At 38.0% G+C, this 13,764-nt stretch overlaps 1 protein-coding gene across 4 annotated transcripts in view; it reads left to right on the top strand.

Annotated features, from left to right (window-relative positions):
* LOC311088581 (activin receptor type-1-like) overlaps window positions 1–13,764 on the top strand; it is a 62,044-nt gene that overhangs the window by 21,471 nt on the left and 26,809 nt on the right. For all 4 annotated transcript variants that reach the window (XM_084122776.1, XM_084122774.1, XM_084122775.1 and 1 more), the window contains exon 2: window positions 13,336–13,409. In XM_084122776.1, coding sequence (XP_083978902.1) covers window positions 13,343–13,409 — 67 coding nt within the window. In that variant the 5' untranslated portion in view covers window positions 13,336–13,342. The remainder of the gene's footprint in view (window positions 1–13,335; window positions 13,410–13,764) is intronic.

Genomic DNA, 13,764 nt, shown 5'->3' with positions numbered 1-13,764 from the left:
TAAGGGAGGGGATGGAAGTCCTTCTGTGTGGATCATCAGTCAGTTGAACTTGTTTGGCTGTTGCAATGGATCGTCAGCCTGTGATGGCACTCAAAGGCCTGGTGTTGTGGTGTATTGGCTCTGTTGTTTCTCTGCCTCTCTTCAGTCTGGCTTTTGATCAACCCTGCCACAAAATTGCAAGTCTCAAGTTAAGTTTTCTCCTTTTCCTGCATTGAATCAGTCTTTGCTGACCCCTCAGAAGTGTCAGCTTCCTCTTTCAGAAGGGGAGATGAAGGCCCATCAGCCACTTCCTCTTCTTCTCTCTGCAGTCATCTCGTTGAACAGACTTCAGTCTATTCGCGCTCCCATTTGTCAAGGCAGCTGTCCCAAATTTTCTGGTCTGAAATGTGAACACTTAGAAAACCACAAAAATCAAATTAAACCTACAGCTAATTACAGTAGTCAACATTTGAAGTCAATCAAAACATTTCATCAAAGTTATACATGAATTTTGAACAATACCCGTTCTTGTCTTAGGACAACTTGATGAACTTTTTTGATCCACTTCAAATGTTGACTACTGTATTTAAATTCCATTTTTTGAGCCATCTCTTTCAATATCTCTTAATTCCAGAAGTCTCATCTGGTTAACAACATAACAGCAGGTCCTCATTTTATTAAAAAGCTTCGTTCTTCTTTGCAGGAAAAAGCAAGCATTCTTCTTTGCAAAATGAAGGAAACAGCAGAAAACTCTAATTAGAATATAGTGTATAATGTAAATGTAATGAATTCTTTGTATTTTCTCTCTTATTAGAAACTAAAACAAAATTACTGTAAGATGTCTGTTATTAAATGGTACTGTATGTAAGGTAATGTTTTTAAGAATTACAAGTAGCTCCCCTTGTTCTTGTACATAGTTGCTGTCGAAATGAGGAAAATACAAAACATTTTGAGTATTTAATTTCCATGACCACTGGCAGACATGATGGGTTGTAGCTGTCTTTGTATTGACATGTATGTTTTTGTTTTATTATAAAGAAGAATTTCTGTCTTGATAAATGTGCATATTTTTCCTCTGAAATGGGGGAAAAAAAAATAATCAGAAGAAAATTTTCTCATTCTCAACAGAGAGCTCCACAGGTGCAGATTCCTATTATTTATGATTTATAATTAGGGGCCAAGCACCGAAGGTGCGGAGGCACCTATTGTATCTGTTCCCGTTCTTATTAGGGGCCAAGCACCGAAGGTGCGGAGGCACCTATTGTATCCATTAGATTTCTTATTATTATTAGGGGCCAAGCACCGAAGGTGCGGAGGCACCTATTGTATCTGTTTCCGTTCTTATTAGGGGCCAAGCACCGAAGGTGCGTAGGCACCTATTGTATCTGTTCCCGTTCCTATTATTAGGGGCCAAGCACCGAAGGTGCGGAGGCACCTATTGTATCTGTTCCCGTTCTTATTATTAGGGGCCAAGCACCGAAGGTGCGGAGGCACCTATTGTGTTTGTTCCGGTTCTTATTAGGGGCCAAGCACCGAAGGTGCGGAGGCACCTATTGTATCTGTTCCATTTCTTATTATTATTCTTCCGCCATGGGAGTCTATGGCAGCCCATAGAACCGATTGTGGGAAAGTTGTTTTGGTTTGACATTCTGATAGAGGACAGTCCCAACATTAAATACACCAATTTTGGTGTTTCTAAGTCATTCCCTCTAGCGCCACCACCTGTCCAAAGTTTCACTTTTATTTTGCTAATAACTTTTGAACCGTAAGGCCAATCAACAAAATTATTTTTTTCTCTGATTCCTGAGCTCATGCCGATTCGATTGCACCCTATGACTTCATTTTCCGTAATAAAAATATGGCCGCCATTTTGAATCATTTGAAAAAGCTACTTTTTCGAACTCGTCCTAGATGGTTTGTCCGATTTGCACGAAAATTGAACCAGATCATCTTCAGGCAGTGCTGACAAAAAGTTATGGAATTCAAATTGATTCGTCAAACTGTTTTCAATAAACGCACGAACAAATTTTACGTAGCGCTTGCGAAAACAGTCGTAGGGCTGTATCTCCGCAACGCTTTATCGGATTCAGACCAAACTTGGTAGATGTCATCACAAGCATGACCTGAGGCAACCTGCTGCGTTTGGCGCAGCGCCACCTACTGGTCCGGAGATATGAAAAATGGCTATTTTTGCTTATAACTTCTGAACAGTTTGTCCAAAAATCATACAATTGGTCTTGTTAGATTCAGGGCGACATGCCGAGTCGACTGATATCCAATTTTACCATATCGGCCATTTTGACTGTTTGCCATTTTGAATTTTGTGCTAAAATGCTGTATTTTAAGAACGCATAAACAGATTGTTACGAAACTTGGTAAGGGTCATCAACACAATGTCCTGAAGGAGCGTGAGAAGTTTCGAAACAGCGCCACCTAGTGGTGAATTTTTTCCCCCAAATGCTTATAACTTTGGTTGTGATCAACTTATTTTCACGAAACTCATCTCATTAGACTCCTGAATCGTTGCCGAGTCCCACGATACCAAACATGCTAGGTTTTGCCTTACGGTTTGTGTAGCGTTGTGATTTAGCGCTTAAAAAACATTAGGCGATATCTTCGAAACCGTTTGTCCAATCGAGACGAAACCACCGCCAGAAGTTTGCAATCATAGCTTGTTAACTAAACACCAATGCCCAAATGCGAAAATATTGATAGTAAGGGGTAGTAAAATCCAATCAAAGTCATTTTTTACTTGTTTTTTCATATAAATGTCTATAACTCCGAAGCGAATTGAGATATTTTCACCAAAATCGACACACATATGTATGGGCTCACTCTGAGGACACATAAAAAAAATGGTGGGACTCAGCCTCTTGGTGGCGCTATAATAGAACAAAACATGAAATTCCCATTGACTTCAATACAGTTTTGTGAAATAAAATGCTATACTAAACAAATGCATTGGTGTAATATTACGAAACTCAGAATGTGCCATCAGCACCATCCCCTGAAGGTACTCATAATATTTTGAGACAGCGTCACCTAGTGGTCAAAAGTTATAACAAAATTTCCAAAACTGCTAATAACTTTTGAATAAATTGGCCTATTGTAATGCAACTGGTCTTAATAGATTCCTTGGGTCAAGCTGAGAACATAGATACCAAGTATTCTTTATTTGGCCAAACTTCCTGTCCGCCATCTTGATTTTCATTCAAAACCTACTTTTTCGAACTCCTCCTAGACCGTTTGTCCGATTTTCACCAAAATCGAATCGTATCATCTCCAGACCGTGCCGACTAAAAGTTATGGATTTCGTGTCGATTGACGAAACCGTTTTCGTATAGCCCAGCAGCAAAGTTGAGGCATGATGCCAAAAGCACTATTCAGGCTTTATCTCTGCAATGCCTTGACATATTGACACCAAACTTTGTATGTCTCATTGTCACTTCACTCTGACCACATCACATCAGTTTTGTAACTGCGCAACCTATTGGTCAAAAGTGATAATCCATTAAATCATATTTTTAATTACTGTTTATATGATTTTTCAGCCATTTGGCCTAAAATCTTCTTTAAATGTCTTTAATTGCTGATTGTTGCAGTTGATCTGACGCTTTCAGCAATGTTGGCATGTCTTGTCGTCTTATTCTGCTTGGCCCCGGTAATTGCTGCTTGCAGCTATATTTTTAACAATTTCTGCATTTTTTAAAATGTATGTAAAAATGTAAAAAAAAAATCATAAATGTCAGGATAACAATATTGATCTATTGATCATATTGAACTTCTTCCACCATTTCTCTCTTAATCAGAATTAAAGTCGTATTCAAACAAAGAGCAAGTTGTAGTACTACAGTATCTCTGAGTATTTTCCTGAATCTGGTGCCACCCAAATTCAAATCTAGCATGATGAGTTGCTCCTCGCATGAACAAAATTATATCAAAAAGAAATATGATATTAAAGAAACAAATCCTTTAATCATTTAAATGTGATCTCCAGTTTTCTTCAATAATTTCACTTAATTGAATCCAAAATTCAATTTCACATTCAATTTCACCTTTTAATTAGTTTAGAAGCATTTGAAATAGGGCTGGGCGATTTAAATCGTGAGATTGTTATGCGCATCTCGTCAGTAAAGCCGGTTCCTTGATTAGTAGTAAATCGCCATCACCTGCTTTCAGATGGAGCGGCATTTACTACAAAGAGCAGTAGTTAACTGACAAGCTGAGCCATATCGCATTAAAATCGCGGACGTATCGCCTGCGATTTTTAATGCGATATGGCTCAGCTTGTCAGTTAACTACGGCTCTTTGTAGTAAATGCCGCTCCATCTGAAAGCAGGTGATGGCGATTTAGTACTAATCAAGGAACCGGCTTTACTGACGAGATGCGCATAACAATCTCACGATTTAAATCGCCCAGCCCTAATTTGAAAGGAAAAGTATGGAGTCTGTCCTACTTTAAGACCTTTATAGCCTGTCCAGGAATGGTCCCTCTGTCGCACATGTTTCTGCAGTCTGGCAGAATGAAGATAGCAAGTTCCTTGTCCCCGTCCATCGACAGAGGGAGATTCCGAGGACACCTGAAGCTGGCTCACCAAATTGTGGTAGATTTTTATTAAGTATAAGATTCAGGTATAAGCACCTGACTTATATTTACCTGGGGCATCTCCAGTCGAAACCCAAGCATCTACAGTCGACACTTAATAATATTTCTACTCTAGCACTGCGTCTACAGTCAACAACTGGCTTCAAGACTGACGACGTCTCATCTCTTTTTACACTAGTACTCGGGAATTATGGAATGCCAAACCTAACATAATAATAAATGAATACATAAATAAATATATGAAGAAATTTAAAAAATAAATGAAAATAAATAAATAAGTATTTATACTTTTATTTCCTTATGTATAATTGTATTTTTTTTTTCACATTTATATTTTTCATTTATTTATGCATTTATTTCCACTTTTATTTATTTTCTTTAAAAAATTTATTTAAAAATGTATTCCTCTGTATGCTAATGAGGGGGGCGTGTTTTACCTCAGACATAGCAATCGAGCTCAGAGTGGCAGTGCTGAAGCTTTGAGGCCACAGTAACACCTTGTGGTGTGACCAAATGAAATGCAAGAGATCTGTGTGTCAGGGTTCTGTCACCTCGGTCTAGTGTGTTTCTTGGTTTTGTGACCACCCTGACACTCCTGTATTCTCCTGTCTTTGTCTGTGTGTCTTGTTGTGTTTCTGTCTTGTGCTGTGTCACACACAGCTAGTGTTTCTCACTGGCTGCGTTCATGTTATCTTGTTCTGTGTGAACACACGGCTTATGGATGTCTCTCATTAGCTGCATGTTCTTGTCTTGTTCTGTGTAAGCTCATGGCTAACGATTGGTTATTAGTGGTCATGTGCTTGTGTGTGATTTCATGTTTGATGTGAGCACATGGCTGGTCTTGTTATGCTTCCCTGTGCCATGTGCTCTCTTGTCTATTGTCTGATCCCGCCCATCTTGTTATCTGATTATTGGTCCAGTTTCCCCACCTGTCCTCCCTCGTTACCTGCCTTGTTTGCTGTCCTATTTATTCCCCTTGTGTTTGCTGTCGTGTGTGTGTGTGTGTGTGTGTGTGTGTGTGTGTGCGTGCGTGCGTGCGTGCGTGCGTGCGTGCGTGCGTGCGTGCGTGCGTGCGTGCGTGCGTGCGTGCGTGCGTGCGTGCGTGCGTGCGTGCGTGCGTGTGTGCGCGCGCGCGCGCGTTATATTACATTGTGAGAACCAAATGTCCCCACAAGGATAGTAAAACCTGAGATCACCTCCATTGTGGGGACCAGCCAGCGGTCCCCACGAGGGAAATGGGTTAATAAACATACTAAATTATATTTTTTTGAAAATGTAAAAATGCAGAAAGTTTTCTGTGATGGGTAGGTTTAGGGATAGGGTTAGTGTAAGGAGATAGAATATACAGTTTGTACAGTATAAAAAACATTAAGTCTATGGAGAGTCCCCACAAAGATAGTGAACCAGACGTGTGTGTGTGTGTGTGTGTTTTCTGCCTAGTCAAGTCTAGTCTGTAGTGTTTTCCCCCACAGAGTAGTTTCTGTTTGTGTTTTGTTTTACTTTAATAAAGCCCATATTCCTCTGCATCCTTGAGTCCTCACTTAACCCTACCTCAACCCGTGACATTGTGGACGTGCCTGTACAGGTCACGCAGGGAATGAATGACTTAGAGATGGGCAATATGGCCAAAACCTTATATCACGGTTTATGTCCTTTAATATCGCCCTAACTGTATGTATATAGGTTTACCATACATAGGCTTACTCTTTATTCCAGACATGGCTGTAAAACATCAGCCGGTCGGGATTTCTGGAAATGTCTTGGCACACATGAACAGAAGCCGCTGATAACAGACACTTTGACATGGAAGTGCGTGAAATTATCCACTATTAATCACATTTCATGTACAGTGAGGAAAATAAGTATTTGAACACCCTGCTATTTTGCAAGTTCTCCCACTTGGAAATCATGGAGGGGTCTGAAATTGTCATCGTAGGTGCATGTCCACTGTGAGAGACATAATCAAAAAAAAATAAATCCAGAAATCACAATGTATGATTTTTTTAACTATTTATTTGTATGATACAGCTGCAAATAAGTATTTGAACACCTGTCTATCAGCTAGAATTCTGACCCTCAAAGACCTGTTAGTCTGCCTTTAAAATGTCCACCTCCATTCCATTTATTATCCTAAATTAGATGCACCTGTTTGAGGTCGTTAGATGCATAAAGACACCTGTCCACCCCATACAATCAGTAAGAATCCAACTACTAACATGGCCAAGACCAAAGAGCTGTCCAAAGACACTAGAGACAAAATTGTACACCTCCACAAGGCTGGAAAGGGCTACGGGGAAATTGCCAAGCAGCTTGGTGAAAAAAGGTCCACTGTTGGAGCAATCATTAGAAAATGGAAGAAGCTAAACATGACTGTCAATCTCCTTCGGACTGGGGCTCCATGCAAGATCTCACCTCGTGGGGTCTCAATGATCCTAAGAAAGGTGAGAAATCAGCCCAGAACTACACGGGAGGAGCTGGTCAATGACCTGAAAAGAGCTGGGACCACCGTTTCCAAAGTTACTGTTGGTAATACACTAAGACGTCATGGTTTGAAATCATGCATGGCACGGAAGGTTCCCCTGCTTAAACCAGCACATGTCAAGGCCCGTCTTAAGTTTGCCACTGACCATTTGGATGATCCAGAGGAGTCATGGGAGAAAGTCATGTGGTTAGATGAGACCAAAATAGAACTTTTTGGTCATAATTCCACTAAACGTGTTTGGAGGAAGAAGAATGATGAGTACCATCCCAAGAACACCATCCCTACTGTGAAGCATGGGGGTGGTAGCATCATGCTTTGGGGGTGTTTTTCTGCACATGGGACAGGGCGACTGCACTGTATTAAGGAGAGGATGACCGGGGCCATGTATTGCGAGATTTTGGGGAACAACCTCCTTCCCTCAGTTAGAGTATTGAAGATGGGTCGAGGCTGGGTCTTCCAACATGACAATGACCCGAAGCACACAGCCAGGATAACCAAGGAGTGGCTGTGTAAGAAGCATATCAAGGTTCTGGCGTGGCCTAGCCAGTCTCCAGACCTAAACCCAATAGAGAATCTTTGGAGGGAGCTCAAACTCCGTGTTTCTCAGCGACAGCCCAGAAACCTGACTGATCTAGAGAAGATCTGTGTGGAGGAGTGGGCCAAAATCCCTCCTGCAGTGTGTGCAAACCTGGTGAAAAACTACAGGAAACATTTGACCTCTGTAATTGCAAACAAAGGCTACTGTACCAAATATTAACATTGATTTTCTCAGGTGTTCAAATACTTATTTGCAGCTGTATCATACAAATAAATAGTTAAAAAAATCATACATTGTGATTTCTGGATTTTTGTTTTTAGATTATGTCTCTCACAGTGGACATGCACCTACGATGACAATTTCAGACCCCTCCATGATTTCTAAGTGGGAGAACTTGCAAAATAGCAGGGTGTTCAAATACTTATTTTCCTTACTGTAAATGTGCTGGATGAGGCTGATAAGAGCTTGTGTTTTTTTGTCGATGAGACTCGCTCCCCAGCTCAGAACGAGGAGAGAAACCAGTGCACATTTCACTGAAGTCTACACAAGCATATTGATCAATGCGTTTGAAACGCGACTGCAAAGTCCTAAACGCAACAGGAAGTCAGCCATTTTGAATATTGTATTGTGAGTTCAGTATCGTGATATGTATCGAATCGTGACATAAGGGTATCGGGGTATCGTTACACCCCTACTAGCAACACTTAGCTGAGTTTTAAAGCAGGCTATTAACCCTCTGGGGTCTGAGGTGATTTTGGGGTCCTTGAGATGTTCTGACATGCCCTGACATTTGTGCTTTTTCAGTTGCTTATAAACATATTAATGGCAAAGGTGTAATTACACTCTATTTAGCACAAACAGGGCTACCATAATATGTGAGCAACATGTATGTACATGTTTTCATTTTTGAGAGAATAATGTTTATGCATGGTTATTGAAAAAACTAAAAATGAAAGTTTCTGTAATAAGGCCACAAAACACATACTAAATATGTGTCAATAAGACTTTTGGATGTCGTCGCCTAGAGTCGCCTTTTTCTTCAAAATGATGTGAAAATCATCCTGCCTAATCATTCACATAAAACAATACATTGATGTAAATTTTGTGAAACACTTTTAGTTTGGAAAGGCAATATTCGGATGGGCGTCAACGATCCAACACCATCATGCATATTTAGTGGTTCACACCTGAGAAGTTCACACCCATAATGAGCCTTTCATTCAGGTGTGTCACTGAGCCACAGGAAGGAATGCAAGGACTATATATATATATATATATATATATATATATATATATATATATATATATATACACATATATATATATATATATATATATATATATATATATATATATATATACATATATACATACATACATACATATATACATATATACATATATATTATATATATATATATATCTATATATCTATATATCTATATATATATATATATATATATATATATATAATTGGTTCACAGTTGGAAACACAGTTGTTGTTTTTTTCACAAATTGTGCTTGCAAATTGTATATCCAATATCCAAGGTAAACATTTCTAGTAATTGTGCAGTTAATTCTCATGCTGTATTTTCAGAAAGTTTTGGAATATATTCTCTACCCAAATGTGTCACTAATAAAACACAATAAAAATTATTTAAAGAGAAGGCTTATATTGACCTTTTAAGTTTTTGTTTACATCTATCCTTGTATATATTTTAGCTATTTTATTAAAAAGGTTATACAATTACAAAAATTAAAATTTTAACAATATTTCCAGTGTAATCTTTCTTTGTAAAAATACATTTTATCATACGTATTTCAAAGTTAAGGATTCATTAGTTTGAATATCGCCTACATTGGAACAAACACAACATCTTAGTTGATTATTTTTGACAAAACATATATATATATATATATATATATATATATATATATATATATATATATATATATATGAGCAGAAATTGGCAACATTATAAGCTTATTTGATGTGGCAGTATTTTACAGTAAAAACTTTATAATCTATCCGATTTTTGTAGTCGATTTTTACTCATCTCAGTATAGCAATAGAGTTTGCTAAAAGCTGTTCATTCATTCACACACAGAAACGCGATTCATTTTGAAACAGTATTTGTGCCAGCTGTAGTAGCTACACAACAGCGCGCATCTGTGCGTTCATTCATTCACACACAGAAACGCGATTCATATTTAAACAGTCTTTTTGCGTGTACAGACACTTGCGATTAGAACAAAGCAAATATTGAACTGACCTATTCCTCAGCCGGATCTGTTTGCTCCTCGAAATGAAACTTCCAGAACTTCTGAGGTAAATTTTCCAGGATTATTATCAAGATAGTATTATTCCTCACAGCGTCGTAAAGTACATGAGTCTGAAAGTGAACTCGCAGTGTGTGTTATTCATCTGATGTGGGCGTTTCACAGGATTGCAGGATCGCCTCACATTTGCGTTTGAATAGTGCGCGCTCTCCGTGGGCGGAGTCAAATTAAAACATAATGAACTGAGATGAGAACGACTGACATCTCTCTCTTTTCATACAAATTACATAAACTGAGAATATTTGTTTTTTATAAAAAATACTTCATTAAAAAGAAGAGAATTCAAGCTTCATGCCTGTGTGCCTGTGTGACTGTTTGACTCAGCGAGAGTTATGGTTCATTTTCGGACGCGTTTCAGAATGGACTTCACTGACAGAGAGAAGGCAGAACTCGCATCATGTTTATTTTTCTTTATTTGGCAAAAAGCACAACACTTTGTTTTTATTGTGAGTATACACAAAAAAAATACACACTTAACAGGATCGATTGATGTATAACACAAGTATGTCAAAATCAAACTCAAAATAGTATTTTGACTCTCTCTTGCACTGATAAGGAAAAAAGCGAGCAGATCACGCCGGCGTGATTGCCGACCTCAGGGGGTTAATGCAATGAAACAGAAAGTGGCTATAATTCAGGCATGCAATGTTTAATCTGCCTCAAAATTCACGTTTGATAAGAGTCCTGCCCTGAACACATCTACATTCAATTATTCAATTATCCAATATTCAATTATAGTTATAGCGCCACCTACTGTCAAAAGGAAGTGATGTTGAACACTGTGGCATACTAGCAACATTCTAAGATGTAAAAAAATTACAAAAATTGAATGTTAAACATGCTAGAAACATGCTAAAACATCATAGCAACACTTGGATATGTGCTAAAGCATGCTATTATCACCATAAAACAGGACGTTTTTGTAACTCAGGCATGCAATGTCCAATCTGCCTCAAACTTGTCAAAAATGTTTGATAAGTCCTGAAGACATCTACATGCCAAGTTTAGTGATGGTCATAGCACCACCAGCTGGCAGCAGGAAGTGTGGCAAATACAAATGACTTTGACGTAGAGTCCTCCTATATTTACCTACTTAAATGCATTTTTCCCATCGTGCTCTGTTTTCCTTAAGCCACCGGGTGGCGTTGGCACCGAAGCGAGGGCCCTTTCATTGCTGCTTGCAACTTTAATTATTATTATTATTATTAGGGCCCGAGCACCTGAGGACCCACTTGGAATTCCTCTGTTTATTATTATTATTAGGGGCCAAGCACTGAAGGTGCGTAGGCACTTATTATATTCGTTGGCGTTCTTATTATTCTTCTGTTTCTTCTTCTTCTTCTTCTTCTTCTTCTTCTTCTTCTTCTTCTTCTTCTTCTTCTTCTTCTTCTTCTTCTTCTTCTTCTTCTTCTTCTTCTTCTTCTTCTTCTTCTTCTTCTTCTTCTTCTTCTTCTTCTTCTTCTTCTTCTTCTTCTTCTTCTTCTTCTTCTTCTTCTTCTTCTTCTTCTTCTTCTTCTTCTTCCGCTCTGTCAATGGCAGCCCATAGAACTGTATGGTAAAAAAGTTATGCCAAAGAAGGTCTTTCTGAGTGAGTCAGTCAGTAGAGAATACTTTTATATTGAAAGGACTGAAACTTGTGAACACGGAGCAAGACGCAACTGACAAATTCTTTGACTAGCGCTGTCAGTGTCAGAGCATGGGAAAAACTGTTAAAAGATGATATCGCAGCGGACATTCAAACTGATTTTTTTATTATGAACATAGGACTGACCTGAAGGAAATTGCTAAATCTGAATGCATTCTCTCGGTCCCTCAATCTCTCTCTCACAAGACTCTTCTACATAACAAAGCAAGCTTCAATGAGATCAAACAAATGTTTACGTTGCTAAGAGTAGTTGCTAAGGGTGTTGTGCAGTGATGGACAGAACCATTGGTTGAAGCGGTCATAGTCGTGTTTTATCGTGAATAAAATACATCTATTGACCAATCAGAATCAAGGACTGGAACTAACCAAGTTAAAATAACTCGCCTCCCTTAATTAATAAACTTTATTTAACATAACAGCAATTAATGCACAAATGAAATATGCACACATGAGATATGCTACATAAATTCTTGTTATATAGTTTAAACTTGCCGCTAAAAATACTGAATACTGAGACTGAATCCCGGTCATGTAATCCGTCAAGTCATGTCCCAATAAAGACGTAACTATAGCTAGCCCCTTTCACACAGATATTCCGGAAAATACACGGATAAAGTGACCCGGGATTTGACCCGGGTTCGTTTGATTTTGGTTCATTCACACTGCCAGTGATTTTCCGGAATCAGAGAGTGCGTTCACACACAACCCGTAAAAAACCCGTAAAGACACGCGACATCGATGTGACTTGTAATGTATCAGCAGCGTCTTAAGTTTGCTTATGAGCTGCAATTTCTCTCTCTAGAAACCACGCTTGTGCATTTTTTCTCTGATTTTTTTTCTGTCAGATTTTAACATAATCCTCTCATTTAAAACTCCTTAAGTGTTATATAATAGATGTTAATATAATTTATTTCACTAATAAACTAAATAATTACAGCTCTGTGGAAATTAATTATCCCCGCAAGAGAAGTTCTGTGTAAATGCATAGACAAAAACAGCGCTCTGTCATAATCTAGACTGACAAAAACATTATTATTTAATTCTGATAACATGCCTGATGAGATGGATTCGGTAATTGTGAATGTATTGAATTGTGAATGTATTCACTGTTTTTTTATTTAGTGTTTGTGTTTTCCAGCGAATAGTCCAGCGTGCTCCATTCTCTTCACTCTTTAGCCTATCAAACAACACATAAACCTTTTAAAACAAATGTTTATATTTATGCTTATATTTATAGGGAGTTGATAGACTCCCATGTCATTTGAAAACATTAGACTTTGTAAATTTATTTTGCCTGTTGTTAATATGCTTAATATGTAAAAATGCAACTAAAGTAGTTATGTTTCTTTTTTAATTCAGGCAGTTTAGAATGTTTTATGTTTATTTATTTATTTAATTTGTTAGAATTATGTTTACATGCTATATTCATTACCTCTTTGTTTACCTTAACAAAGATTTTATTTAAAAAAAGACAATATAGTGACAGTGCACTATACAGTACATGCGTGACTGTTTTTATGAGTGAGTCAGTAGCAAATACTTTTGTATTGAAAAGGACTGAAACAAGGTTGTAAACAAGGACATTATTTTTACTTTAAACATCACCTTATAAGACGCAAACTACAAATGCGTTGACTAGCGTTGTCCTCAGCGGACATTCAAACTGATTTCTATTATGAATATAAGATTGACCTGTTTCTTTTGGGTCAGTGATAATGTAAGTGATAATGTCTGTTTTTCTTTAGGTCTATAATGTTGAGCAGTAAGATGATTCAGTTGTTGGTGGTTGTGTTGGCTTCACCTGCTGCCTGTATGGAAGGTAAGACTGACACACTGAAAATCATTTCAAAGATGGTGATTCGGTGACACAGTTGCCATGTATATTTTCAAATATAATGAGTTCTTGGCTACGTTCACACTGTTAGTTTTTGGAATTGACACCCACATTTACTTACAGGTGTGAGTCTCGAAATTTCTTGTTTAAACAGCAACTTACAGTAGCGTCTCGAATACTGTCTGTATGAACGTGTAATGGGAGTCAAGCTTGTATTCTCTTACCAGTAACCATAGTGACAGTGACCAAAATAATATCAAAGAAGTTGACGTCCATAAAAATGAAAAAGTCTTATACATTATACAACTTTACAAGTGCCAAATCTTTTGAGTTCATCTGC

Source organism: Abramis brama (assembly GCF_963993115.1).
Source record: "Abramis brama genome assembly, chromosome: 8".
NCBI classification, from domain to species: domain Eukaryota; kingdom Metazoa; phylum Chordata; class Actinopteri; order Cypriniformes; family Leuciscidae; genus Abramis; species Abramis brama.
The sequence above is the reverse complement of the archived record's forward strand: the minus strand, read 5'-3'. Positions and strand labels throughout refer to the sequence as shown.